Here is a 14,916-nt window from a genome sequence, read left to right on the forward strand (position 1 = left end):
ATAGAAACACAAGACCTGGCACATTTGCGTAACATCAGATACTGGTAATGTTGTAATAACTTGTCTCACAATCGTGATAAAATTAATAAGTTTCAACAAAACTTAATAGAAACTATCAAAACAGCATCTTACGATTATCAAATATCAATTGGCAAATGGCAATTAATAATTCAAAATAAAACATGTCATAACCGGATTTCCATATTTATGGCAATACATGTTTTCATTTTTAAAACAATTATAAGCATACAAAAACTATGGAGCGATGATAAACGTTGTCAATATGACTGTATCATTATGTAAAACATATTTAATTGATTTAGAAATGGACATTTAGCATCCTGACGACAATTTTACATTAATTGTCATGATATCTTGCAATATATAACATATTGCTTAAATCCCAAACATGAATGGTAAATCAATATCAATAAAATAATATGGTTTGTGTTTTTCCTTCCATTTTGCAGCAACATAGTATGTTAAATAAAACATCGCATATCCCTAAATTCACTTGTTCGGTCTTGTTTATTCACTCACATCAAAGAACTGTAACAAAAGACTATAACTAATTTATAGTCCGTTTCATGTTTCCCGACAAAAGATCGGATCGCAGATTGGCATATTTCCGTTCCAAAATTATTGTTTTATGACTTAAACCGTTAGTAACGGTTTAAGAAAAATGCATAAAACATCATTTTTTGAACTCCAATATAAAAAAATTGCGATCTTTTTTTTGAAGAGTTGTCAAAACGTTCAATATGTGAGAGTGCAGCTTTAAGCCTTTGGGTTCTTTATTTGCGTTCCAGGCAACATTGCGATACGGGTAATTGAACGCCAAACATTTTTTTTATTTCTTTTGGCTTTATGCTACAGTTCAGATCTTTCGTTGAGCCGATAAAGATACAAAATTTGAACTCTACCCAAACCTGGAAATCAATGGAATTAAAACAACAACAAAAACAAACCCCCAGTAGCCTTAAATTTAACCAGGATCCCAGGTGCGCCTGTTCAAGGTCAAAGTCACAAGTTTTAGCCATATATTGATACGAAGACGAACCGCTTGGGTTTCTCCATTGATACACACGTTCAAAGTGATACTAATTTAAAATCAATACATACACATGTAAAACCATTTCGACTGATAAACCTTTAACTACTTACTAAGTAATGCATCTATGGAAAATATTGATGACTGATAACAGGATTGTAACCTTGTATTTAATAGCAGAAATATTAAATGATTGGTAAATGCTAAAATATTTACAGTTGTCTTCTATAGTCTCATACGGTAGCAATGTTACGCCATAACAGCATCGCCGAATAAACGTGTTTTAGTTCTTTAATGCGGTGATTTTTAACATAAACAGGGCGATCACGTTTATGCGGCGACGCTCAACGCTTAAAGCAGAAATTGCTTATATGTGGCGCATCTGTGCCGATTTGCCACATAAAGAGAATTAACTTAACCATTTATTATTAAGCTAAAAAATAGAGTTCTAATATTTTAACAAAACGATGGTGATGACGTTGATGATGATGATGATGATAATGATGTCCGTCCGTCCGTCCCGAAATCTTTTGACATGGGAATCTCCAGAGTCACTTACATTTATTCATTCGTGTATGAAGGTGTGTACCTGCTTTAATTATTCTTATTTCTATTGTCTTGTAATGAAATAATCATGGCCCTTGATTCAGTCAAAATTAAGATATTCTTTTCAGAAAATATTTAGTGCCCACATAGCTCCTTACCTACCACACATAGAGTCACCAAACTTTACATATATGTTCACTGCCATGTGAAGTTGTGCACACGAGTTTTCCTTTATACATACACATATTGAGGACAGTGTTATGGTCTTCCACCTTTTTGCCACATAAGAAAATCCTGTTTATGCGTTGAAATTCACCGCATAAACGTGGTCGATTTCGTTCATTCTGCGATGCTGTTTGTTATGCGGCGTTACATAGCAATACCGTATTTTATGCTTATTTCTTTCAAATTAAACTCGGTATTCTTCATAAGAACCATTGTTTAAGACATTTATTCATCCTTTTTGGAATATTAAAATAGCATTATTAATGTGGTAAATCTTATTTTGGAGTAAGAGTGCATCTTAATTCAATGTTTGTGATTGTGCAAGCAGTTGACGCAGTGCGCGTGCGGCTGTATCGTAGTTTTTTAGCTTCCAGATGTTATAATTTCACGATTCCAGCATGACTGACGCAAAGCCATTGGTCCAGTGCTGGTCACGCGGTTACCTCATATTTCATATTGGGTCACAAATGTTGATATCGTACCAAAATGGCAATTATTTTGTTTCGATTCGTATGAATAAATGAAACATTTCAGAAACCATATTCGGGTTCGTGGTTCGCTTATAATGTCTCCATCATACGAATAATGTTGTTGTTTTTTTAGAGCGGATGGCCGTCCATCCGTCTGTCACACCTCGCGTCCGCTCCGTATCTCTTGAATCATTTAAAGTTGCACTCTCACAGATTGAACGTTTTGACAACTTTTTTTATTTTTTTGTCTTGGAACGAGCCAATTTTAGCGAAAATCCATGGAAACCAGGTCTATAAGATTGCTGACAAAACATTAGATCGCAGATTTTTTATATAAGTTCAAAAAATGACACTTTATGCTTTTTTCTTAAACCGTTTAAGCCATAAAACATTAATATTCGAACGGAAATATGAAAATCTACGATCTGCTCTTTCCAAGACAAAAATAAAAAAGTTGTTTAAATGGTCAATCTGTGAGAGTGCAGCTTTAAAGGGTTGTTATGAAACTTCGATCAAATGTTAACTACATCGAGACGATGTGCAGAACCATATATATTATATTTGACTTGGAAGTGAGTTAAAATTTCAGAACAGGGAAAAGCTGTTTAAAACTGTCGTGTTTATAATACCGGTTACTTTCTATTAACCATCCGAAAACATTTAATAGCATTTTATCAAGCCATACAGTGGCAGACATAATATATAGAGGATATTTGATATTTCAGTGTTAAATATCATTTAATTCACGAGTGGCAGTGAAATAAAATACGATCTTACTCGGAAATCTTCAAGTCTTCTTATTATTTAATGCATTTATCAGGGTAGTTCACTATCTTACCACGCTTGAGAAATCTTGTTTGATGACAGTCCCTTTGCGAAGGGAAGTAACCACAGCATAACCTCTGTCATTCGGAGCTCCTCGGCCATTTTTATCCTCGGATGTATTCCGGTACACCAGTTGAAGTAGTTCGTAAATTTTTGAATTATATCATTAATATAATGAAGTGTTTTAGCGTGTATTTATTGATCGAAGTTTAAACTGATTGCCAGTGAAGTGTATTATTGCAAACATAATTGAGATTCCCAAGAGTTTAGTCAAAAAGTTTAACTGCTAAATTAAATTAATACGTGATCTACTTGCAGCGGACTTAAACTATCAATTTCTGAGTATGTAAACCGTCCAAATACATCCGAGGTTGTTTTCGATAAAAATGGCCGACGAGTTCCGAATGAACCTCTGTGTGTAGTTTACTCCTAATAGCGCGAGCAGTGCGTCCACTTAAATAGATCCATACTTTATGAAAATAGTTGTTGCTTTTTAAAATTTATGTTAGATTAAACACTTATACCATCAACAATCCCTAAGTTTTTTACTTTTAATAACACACAAAAAATATTTAAGCAAAAGCGATGTGAAAGGAAAAAATATATCGCGTAGAAATACAAGGGGAATGAAACCGGAACATGTGACATTTTATCGTACACTCACAACAATTTCAACAGTTTTAAACTAACAAAAATGGACTCATATTATGCGAAAAGTCAACGACATTTTGTGTTCAGTGATTTTCGTATCGTTTATCTATTCACTGTCGCTTTTATACCCAGGATCCTACGGTACAGGTACCCCGCGAATTCATCCCGCTGTGCAGGGTGTTTTGTTGTTGAGATAAAAAAAAATTCAGATTTGTTAAATTTGAATGTCACGTTTCCGTTTATTGTTGAGCGTAACGAAAAATCCCGGAGGATATGTCATGGATGGGCCCGAAGATGCTTATGAGAAAGATGGAGCGCAGACTTCGGAAGATTTGTTGACGACAATATGTCGGAAATCGCCATGGCCTGGCTGGTATCCAATCTGTTGTAATTGGTCAGACTGTTCATGTTTTTTATGGCATCGTTCAGCTTGTGGACAAGCCTTTTCCGAGCACTATAAGACATTTTAAAAAACAACAACCCGAAATTCATGAAGGTAAACAGCTTAAGGGAATTAGTCAGATTTCAAATGCTTGTGAACACATGTATGCGGTTAGAGAGTGAAGGTGAAAATAATCTACAACTCTATTATTAGCACATGTGGCCAAGCAAAACTTTAACCGATTTCTACCAATCGGGTTAACTGTAAATTCCATGAAATAGTTTAAACATGAAATGGTAAGTAGGTTATTTCTTTAATAGTTAAAAGCATTTCTAATAATGGCTGTAAATAATTTATTAAAATTAATGCATAATTTCAATTAATTTTATAATGACAATAAATCCCTGTACCGCGTGATGCTTATGTTCTCTATGCCAGCATCATCAGCCTTCATGTTGTTTATTATGCTGTATATCATGATATACTTTTTAATCATCCTTTCTGCTGGCCTGTACAAATACTCAGAGGACATGGGCTGTCAGGGTCAAGAGATTCCACAGGGCACCGGCCAATATACACTTTGAATAGGTAGAAATACCTTCATTAGAAAACATTGTTACATATTTATCCATATTTATGCGAAAAGCTACAGAAACAAGCCCAGTAGCAAAAAGTTTAAACATAAACGCCAAACACATAGAACATAACATCACAAACAAGAAACATGGAAGAACAGCACAAAACTCCACAAGCAGCACAGTGCATACAAACTATATATAAAAAACAAGGTATGGTTATGTACCGTCTTGGAACGGTCAGTAAATGTAAATTTATTGGCGGTTTAAACCAGTTTAAGTGCACAAACCTCACTCTTATCCCAGCAATAATTTTCGGTAAATTAAAACAATAAATGATATATTTGTGGTACATCTTATTTGGGGGAAAGAGGGCATCTTTAAGCCCAGTTGGTTTGATTAATTGCATATTTCTTGAATCTTCTTTTGACAATACAAATGTATTAATACATTTGTGGTTTTGTTAATGTTTTCAGATAGAAATTTGTCCACATCTACAGTTTTGAACCTTACTTGCTCTTCCTCATTTTCTTTCCGTTGTTGTTTATTTTTAGTTTGTTGTTTTTCTCTTGCGTTTTCAATGACGTTATTTGTATCATTATTTTCACCATGTTGCATAATCATTTATTCAAATTCAGCATTTTATTACTCTTTTGGTACTATTTAAATAAAAATGAATTTGGACGCAATCCCCCTAAAACCGCATTGACATTTTCTAAATTTGACCAAATAAGCCTTATATTCCTAAGACCCAGTTGTGTCCATTTTTCTTTAAACTGTGTTCCAATGTATTATTTTAGGCATGCTTTATAACCTGCCAAGTCCTGCCAAGTCCCATTATTCGGATTTATAACATTTGTGAATTACGTTTTCGGATTCCAATAGGAAAGTTTAGCAAACCTTTCCGCTTACATTCCAATCATGAAATTTAAAACATAAAAACAATGCTGTTGTTTTTATTGCTTGAACATTTCAATTTCAATATATAACATACTATGCTTTGACAATCACAATCATCACGCTACAGTTACAGGTTTATATTCATCACAATCAAATTTTAAACTATCGGTTATCGGTCAGTTGATCGGTCGTTCTGGTTATCGCCGTAGTGGGTCCGCAGTGGGGAAGCTTATTATTCCTCAGGGGCCTCGACGGGTCCGAGCATCTCGCATACGTCAGCCATCGCCTCAAACAGGGCAACGGGGTCAAATTGACGTCTGGCATCATCATTCTGCGAATGTGATAATAGAAAAACCTTAGGCATACTTAGACAAGTATGGAAAGTATGTATAAACATGTGTTATTCTATAGATACATCATCATCATCATCATCATCATCATCATCATCATCATCATCATATCATCATCATCATCATCATCATCATCATCATCATCATCATCATCATCATCATCATCATCATCATCATATCATCATCATCATCATCATCATCATCATCATCATCATCATCATCATCATCATATCATCATCATCATCATCATCATCATCATCATCATCATCATCATCATCATCATCATCATCATATCATCATCATCATCATCATCATCATCATCATCATCATCATCATCATCATCATCATCATCATCATATCATCATCATCATCATCATCATCATCAACATCATCATCATCATCATCATCATCATCATCATCATCATCATCATCATCATCATCATCATCATCATCATCATATCATCATCATCATCATCATCATCATCATCATCATCATCATCATCATCATCATCATCATCATCATCATCATCATCAACATCATCATATCATCATCATCATCATCATCATCATCATCATCATCATCATCATCATCATCATCATCATCATCACGTCATGGTCGTCAACGCCACACTGCTTTCCCTATACAGCATATCTAAACTAGTTTGGGGAACTAACAAGAACGGAAATGACATCACATACCTCTTCCGCGTGCTTTGCGAGCTGGATCAACTTCCTGCAGGTCTCTCTGAGGGCGCGCTCCTCGTCAAACTCTCCCTCAACCTCGGGCTTATCCTCCTGTGAGCTCTGGAAACAATTCGAGGCGTTTTTAATTCAATTAAAGAAAGCTCCAATCGAATTAAATATAGCATCAATTGAATAAGAGATATCTCCAAATCATTTGGAGAGATCAACAATTCAATTGAAGATATCTCCAGATCAACTGAATGGAAGCCCTGCCGTTTGACTAGACCTATAGATTGCATATAAATCACATATCTTTCATATTTGATTGTAATTTTCTTTATTGTGTTAATTCAAATTTAGCTGAATTATTGCTGTTAATATGTGAATTTAAGAGCTCATTGATAAAATCAGAGCTATTTTCAATTAAATTATCGATAAGAACGGACTTGTTTGAATTCGAGTAACATGTATTAACACATTTGTTGTATATAATAATAATAATAATAATAATAATAATAATAATAATAATAATAATATAGGAATAAACTTTTGTCCCTAATGTAATTATAACATACCATTTTTCCCATCCTCCGCAACGCTGGCGTAACACCCTCTGGTCTCTCCCCCTGAGGTCTACCACCCTGAGGCCTGTCACCCTGAGCCATGTCACTCCCCGACTTGTCAGCCGACATCTCGCCGGCCATCGCCTCTTTGTTCTCCGCGAGTTGCATGAGAAGCATGAGACACACGTCTCCGAACTCCACCTTGGCGGCAGCGAAGTCGCGCTTGCCTTCCCCCTCACCGAACATACGGACGCACAACTTGGCCATCCCCTCCACTAGCTCCTTGCCCATCCTCTCCCCATCGCCGCCTTCTGGTCGTTCGCCTTGCGTCCGGTTGCCGCCATCACCACCGGGCTGCACCGGAAGAGGGGATTAATATAAATTGAATATACATATTTTAATTAAGTAATTACAAAATGCAAGGCACAATAGTGTCCGTGCAAGAAAACATATGTAGAATACCAGTAACATTTAGATACAATTTAAAAAAAAACATTTCGGGAAATTATTCATTTACAAAATATGTTGAAGATTTACATGAATGAATACTTATTGTGTCGAAACCAGGGCCAGATCCAGGAATTAATTTAGCGGGGGCGTAACTTAGGGTCGCAATATTTTGATATAATCTCCTCCATCAGAACTGACATTTGTACAGTTTAAAATGTTGTCAGTGGGGTTGGACCTACACGCTTGTCTTTTTAACAATTTATGGTCCGACATGGCGCTTTTTCAAGTCTATTTTATCTCTTTTTTCCCGCTTTTGGCATAAATAGTTAACTTGAACGATTTAAGAGGGGGGCACGCGCCATGTGCGCCCCTTCCCTCTAAACCGCTTGTGAAAACTATTTAAATAGTGTGGTCTATGTAGCACAGTTAAGTCAATGTTAACCTATCGTTGCTTGATTGCGCTGGAAAGTGCGGTTAGTATGAAAGAAAATAGCGGGTATTGTTTTGCTTAATGGAGACTTACCCTCGCGAGGGCCAGACCAAACATAACGAAGGCGAGAATAAGGTACTGCATCTGGAAAAAATGTATATTAATGATAAGCATGTATACATAAATGTAAATGTATTTTAAATTTGAACGGAAAACGACCATTTATGTATGACGAAACTTCGCTGTACAGTAGAATATGGAGGCGTATATCGTATATATACAAATACTTTCATCATGTAGTCATGTCGATTTGTTTAATGTCCATTTTCGAGTTATTACAAAACATGTCGAAATAATGATGTCGATTTGATTTCTTCATTTATGTACTATACACGTCGACATTATAGTCATGTCAAGTCAAGTCAACAGTTTATTGAGTAATTAAAGGCCACTGGCCCAAAAAAACATAACATACAAGAAAGTCATGTGTTGTGTCAGGGTAATTAATCGATACAAGCAAAGTGTATATACAAATCATGATTACTTCCCCTTAGGCTTAACTATTAATGTTCAAAAGGAGATTGTATACATAATAAGCTAGTTTTCGTAAAATTTTAGATTGAATTGTGTATAATAATTGCAACACATCGTATTATACATGTAATTCACAAGTCTACATTCAACAAGTCAACATGTTTAATGTAGACTTTAGAGATATAACACGACATTTCGCAATATTGAATTGAGTCGCATTGTTCAATTATTATCTAGATCAGTCGACATAATCGTTACAATATTTTTACCAACGGAAATGAGATTAAGATACATGAGTGGTTATGTTTATAAAATGAAACTGTATACAATGGCTTTACCGAATACCAGCATTACGTACTGAATAATTCACCAGTTAAGCTGCACTCTTCTTCAAAAATCAATACATACACATGTATAACAACATACAATTTGAGTGATAAAACTAACTACTTACAAAAAAATGGATTTATGATAAATAGTAATTACTTATAACAAGATTGTAACCGTGTTTCAATAGCTTAAAACGCAATAATATTAAATGATTAGTGAATGCTAAAGATTTACTGTGATCTAATATAGTCTCATAATGTAGAAATACCGTCTTTTCTGCACCTTTCTTTCAAATTTAACTCCGAATCCTTTATAAGAACCCTTGTGTTCGACATTTATTCATCTTTTTTGGTAATTTAAAACAATTGTTTTGGAGTAAGAGTGCATCTATAAGTCCTCGTAAAAACGTTTCTGATTGTTATATTCTATTTGTGTGCATGTACATATAACAACTTATTTAATTATTGTACTAAGATAATAACATTTGTTCAAATTGAATTTCAAGAGAAAAAGGATTATCATTGCTGAATAGGCAAAATACATATCAATTACTCGCTTGCCGTATCGGCAAATATGCACATCCAGCTGCGTTTAAAGCTGCACTCTCACAGATATAACGTTTTTACACCATTTTTTTCTTGGAATTAGCACATTTTTGCGTAAATATCTGCAAACCAATGGTAAAAGATTGCAAACAAAAGATCAGATCGCAGGTTTTCATATTTCCGTTCGAAATTTAATGTTTTATGGCTTAAACCGCTCCTAAATGCATAAAACATTAATTTTTATTAATTTATATACAAAAATCTGCGATCTATTTTTTTTTGTTAGCAGTCTTATATAACTGATTTCCATGGATTTCGCAAAAATGGCTGGTTCTAAGACAAAACATAAAAAAGTTGTCAAAACGTTCAATCTATGGGAGTGCAGCTTTAAAATAGAATTCGAAGTTGCACATTATAGGCTGATGCATATATATATATATATATATATATATATATATATATATATATATATACATATATATTAATTGTAATGTATTATTATCGTTAACCCTTTTTACTTTAATATTATTGATCAAAGAAAAAAAGGCATATTATGTGTGCACAGATAAAAAGTATTAGAAATATTTTGGCGCTATTTTAACTCCAAGTAGCAATTTTTTGGAAAAAAAAAACATACAAAAAAGTTCATATTGTTTTATCTGATAACAAATTATATGCTTTTAAAGATATAAAAATATAAATGAATGTTTTCCGTTCAACGTAAAAATGTAAACAAAGTATTTCAATTTTTAAGAAAGAATTTTTTTCGATTTTTTTTTTAATTAAGCTTTCTTTTTCAGAAAATCACTGCATGTGCATTTTTTTTAAATTCAAAAAAAGGTAACTAAACACAAATTTTGTTTCGAAATTTTTCAGCTTTTAAAAAAACAAAACAAGTCTGGAATAACATTTACAGTGACAGCCAAGTATGTCCAAGATTTCTTCAAAATGTTTCAAAAAGAAAATCGAATTTGTTAAGCAAAAGAACATAACAAACTTATTTTATTTTTCGTTTTTTTTTTTTTTTAAATAAAATAAAGTCACAATCACACATACCTTGAGCTCTGCCGAAGACTGGTTGCTAAACTGACGGAAGACAGCGCATTTATACCCTCCCCGGCAGATCCCGGGACGGCGATGTTAGTCTCCCAGTCACGAGGGCCTTAAAATAGTAACAACTAAAATAAATACAACGCTTTTCGTAAGCCGAACACAACAGATTCGTGATTTTAAACTTAAACAGTATTTATCTTATTTAGTAACGTTTAGTTTACGTGTCAACAGTCTTTTCAAGCATGACTACTTTATGGTCAACAATATTAACATGGTCAAATATTTGCCCTTTTAAATATCACGAAATTGAAGTTTTTATTTTGTTCTATACTCGTGAGAAAATATCGTACCAGGTTTGATCTAGTACAATATTGAACTTATATTCTCTTTGGAAAGTAAACAAAGTATACTATGCATTGTATGAATACAATTGATGGGAAACTTCAATTTTTGCTGACCACTTTATACCATGCGAGAAGCGACTAGGGCTTTACTGCAAAGATGTATATACTTTCAACTTGAACAATGAAGTGGTGGTGATGTAAGCTTATTTATACTCCCACTCGGGTAAGGCCCATTCGGCGAGTGCTCTGATAAGAGTGTTAGTTATATTATATCAGATTTTTGGAGCAAGTGCACAGACATAATCTAACCCTGGTTATTACGCGCGCACCACTGTACAGCATTGTCAGACGATACTGTTAGTCATATTAGGTTGTAGTTGCAAAGTGCAGAGACAGAATATAACCCCGGTTAGAGCCACCCTGGTTCTTCAACAAGCAACAGTGTACTGGCACTGGCACCCGACACCACATTTAACGTACCTCATGGAAGACGATTAGTATTTGTTTAGTGGCGAGACTGGAAATCGAACCTGCGACCCCTGGATTGACAGTCAAATGTGTTACCACTAGACCACGCATCCGCCGAACAATGAAGTACGTTGGCACCCGTTCTTGAACTGTGTGTGCGTGTGTTTGTGTGCACATGCGTGTGTGTGCGTGCACATGCGTGTGCGCGCGCGTGTGTGTGCGCGTGAGGAACACATAAATATTTATTTATTTTATTTCACTGATAAATACCTATTCATCACCGGAACGCATATAATTAAAGGCAATACACTTTCTTTATTGTATTAAACAATTTGCTGATCAATTTGCATTCGTTCGTTCGTTCGTCCGTCCGTCCGTCCTTTCGTTCGTTCGTTCGTTCGTTCCTTCATTCAAGCAATCAGTCAGTCAGTCAGTCAGTCAGTCAGTCAGTCAGTCAGAAAATGTGCGTGTACTCTTTTATCGCAAAAATGGTCATACCAAAATATTGATCAACGTTTCCATATATTGAAGAAGCAATACAATTTAAAATCAAGGAAACCAGATCAAGTATAGTCGATATATTCGACCCCCGCTTCGACTACCATCGAGTCGCGCTTGCCCGACCTCGCTTGGCTCGAAATCCTCGTTGTCTAAAACTGTTTTTGTATGAGCGATACATATATATTATTATGTGATGTAAAGGACCGAATTCATTATTCAAAGGGTAAGCATTTTCGCTTGGGTCGGCGTATTTTCGGCGGTCCCTGGCAGATCGAGCCAGCGGGGTTTGACTGTATTTCTGCAAAGCCAATTTTCTCTTTTTACCGTTCCCGATTTTGTTCCATCTTTTTGTTATGTAATACAATTCCGTTTCATTCAATTTTAGATTTCGAATTTGTACGTTTTCATCAGTGTTACATGATTGTGTGTATGGTAAATCAGATTCAAATAATAAACGATGAAAAGGAAAACTATTTTGAGCTCCATTTATGAGCGATAATAGCAATTTTAGTTTAGTTTAAACTTTAACCTTATTTTCGTACGCCGATTGTAAAACTTGATATGGCAACATTATATATATCACTCTTGTTGGTATGATGTTACGCTAGAGTGTGGTCTTGTGTTATTTGTTGGGGCGGGGATAGGGGAGGGGGGCGATGTACCCGTTTGTCCGGCATAGTGGCCACAAAACAAACTTACTTTTTAGGCCGGGAATTTAGAAAGGAGTGTGCCAACCACTGCGCTTACAGGACAACCTTTTTGCCAATTTTGTCTTGAAAGAGGACCCCTTAAAGCTGCACTCTCACAGACTTACCATTTTTACAACTTCTTTATTTTTTGTCTTGTAAAGAGCAAAGTTTTGCGTAAATATCTGCAAACCAATGATATAAGATTACTGACAAAAATCCGATCGTAAATTTTCATATTTCCGTTCGAAATTTTTTTTATGGCCTAAACTAACGGTTTAAGAAAAATGCATAACACATCTATTTTTGAACTTAAATATAAAAATCTGCGAAGTAATTTTTGTCACAAGTCTTATTTAACTGGTTTCTATGGCTTTTCGCAAAAATTGACTAGTTCCAAGACAAATAATCAACAACTTGTCAAAACGTTCAATCTGCGAGAATGCAGCTTTAAGTTCCCAGACTGCCGGTTTAGAGCTCTTATGGAAGGTGACAAAAATGTTGGCTCAACCATCGGTGTACCTGTTTCCTTAAACAATATCTTTTGACAACATGTTTTAGTTATTTCTATTATATGCGTGGGAGTTTTATCAAATGAAACCAATTTTATGCGGGTCACCAAACATCCTTATATCGGAAATCTGGCTATTATCCTCACCTTATATAGTTGTACTAGCTAGTATTAAAAAGCCTTAACGGTTCAATTTAACACACAGGCGGCGGTTACGTTCACATGACCTTTTTAAAACTTCGGTCATCAACGTGTCCCTCGGTTAAACAAATACTAATATAACACATAAGTCGAAATTATGGAAGCGTATGCCGTATAAACCGATCATACATATCGTAAATGTGATCGTTTATCCTATGTTTCATGTATTATTATATATAATTATATCCACTTGATCACTTATTCATTGATTAATCCTGTCATACGATACGTACGATATACGCTTCCATAATATACACATGGAATATGTTAAACATGTACCTTTAACAGAGACATTGTAATTGTAAGCTGGTCTGATTATAGAAAAACAACAACATGTATTGCTATAGCCTTGGTTTCGTTGTTGTTGGTGTTGTTGAAGTCATCGTTGTGACAAATGTCGGCATATCCATCTTCATTTTAAATAAACCGACAAAAATCGACACAATGTCATATTATAACTTGATAAGTCGAGATAAAGCGAATCGACAAGACATCAGTATCAGTTCTTAACTCTATGGACGGGTTAATAGTATAACTCTACTGATATTTATGCACCAGTCAGTTGTAACCATGCCCGTGCACCCCAGGGATCCTAGGTTAGGCCCATTTCCCGCCATATTTAAAGCGAAGATAAAACCTACGCATTCATCCGGCACTGCGGGGCCACCTGAAAGGTAATAATACGGCCCATTTTCCAGGCTATCCCCGGTATACCCCCGGACCTGGGGGCCGTGGTTACAATTGACTGGTGCATTACATCATAAAATTTGATTCACTTGTTTTATGTTTATGTTGACTTAACACGTTGAACACGACCTGGTGCCAAAGTTATATCGACATGAATATGACGACTTGTTGTTTTAATCGACAATCCTGCGTTTAACATGATATGTCGACAAATGTATTCAGTTACTCTTCACATAAAGATTTAAGTTTAATCTACAAGGAGCAGATGGCAGGATTCGTTTTGTAGCGTAGCGGATATGACGTCAACAACGTGGTCGATGGTAGACCTTGACCGGGTTTTGCACGAGAAAAATGCGCACTACTTCACGTTATGAGAACAGCATGAGACGTCGGTGTGTAGCTGCGAATAACACAAGGGGTGCCCACACGAAATATCGACCTCGGCGGAATGTTTCCTTTAGATACCCATATTAAATATGAAGTGTACCTTACTTGGTATTTTCTGTTTATATTATTCGGGCGGGTAATCGACCTGCACCGTACCATTTCAAATGTAAGCAAAAACCGGCCATCTTGGATGTGAAAATGTATGTTTTTAACTATTTCTCCGTTTTTAGAATAAACTTATAGAAGAAATAAAGTTATGAACCTGCTCATCACTTTTCCACATCTTTTGGTACCTACGTCGAGTAGAACTCATTTTAGAACAAAAGTTACATGTGCATGGTAAATTGAATTGAAGTGAAATGGTCACGTGCATATTGCTATTTCTCACCGTTTTTTGTCCAAGAAAGTTGTTGTATTGGCAAACTCTCCAAATATGTAGTGCCAGTTTTCATTTCATGGTCAATGACAAAGTTCGAAATCGAATCAAGCACTATCATTCAGTTAAATTGTCATATTTCATTTTTAGTACGGCGCAGTGCTATACAATAAATCATAAAGTGCAATGCA

The 14,916-nt window shown here is 35.3% G+C and overlaps 1 protein-coding gene across 1 annotated transcript; it reads right to left on the reverse strand.

Annotated features, from left to right (window-relative positions):
• Positions 1–5,761: 5,761 nt before the first annotated feature.
• On the reverse strand, positions 5,762–8,504 carry LOC128208548 (uncharacterized). The gene is made up of 5 exons (XM_052912103.1): positions 8,490–8,504; positions 8,196–8,246; positions 7,235–7,576; positions 6,675–6,779; positions 5,762–5,956 (listed from the first exon to the last, which is right to left on the reverse strand). Exons 1-5 carry the CDS (start codon positions 8,502–8,504, stop codon positions 5,858–5,860), a joined length of 612 nt encoding a protein of 203 aa, XP_052768063.1. The 3' UTR covers positions 5,762–5,857.
• Between the last annotated feature and the right edge of the window lie 6,412 nt (positions 8,505–14,916).

This window comes from Mya arenaria, chromosome 11 (genome assembly GCF_026914265.1).
Source record: "Mya arenaria isolate MELC-2E11 chromosome 11, ASM2691426v1".
Classification (NCBI taxonomy): Eukaryota; Metazoa; Mollusca; class Bivalvia; order Myida; family Myidae; genus Mya; species Mya arenaria.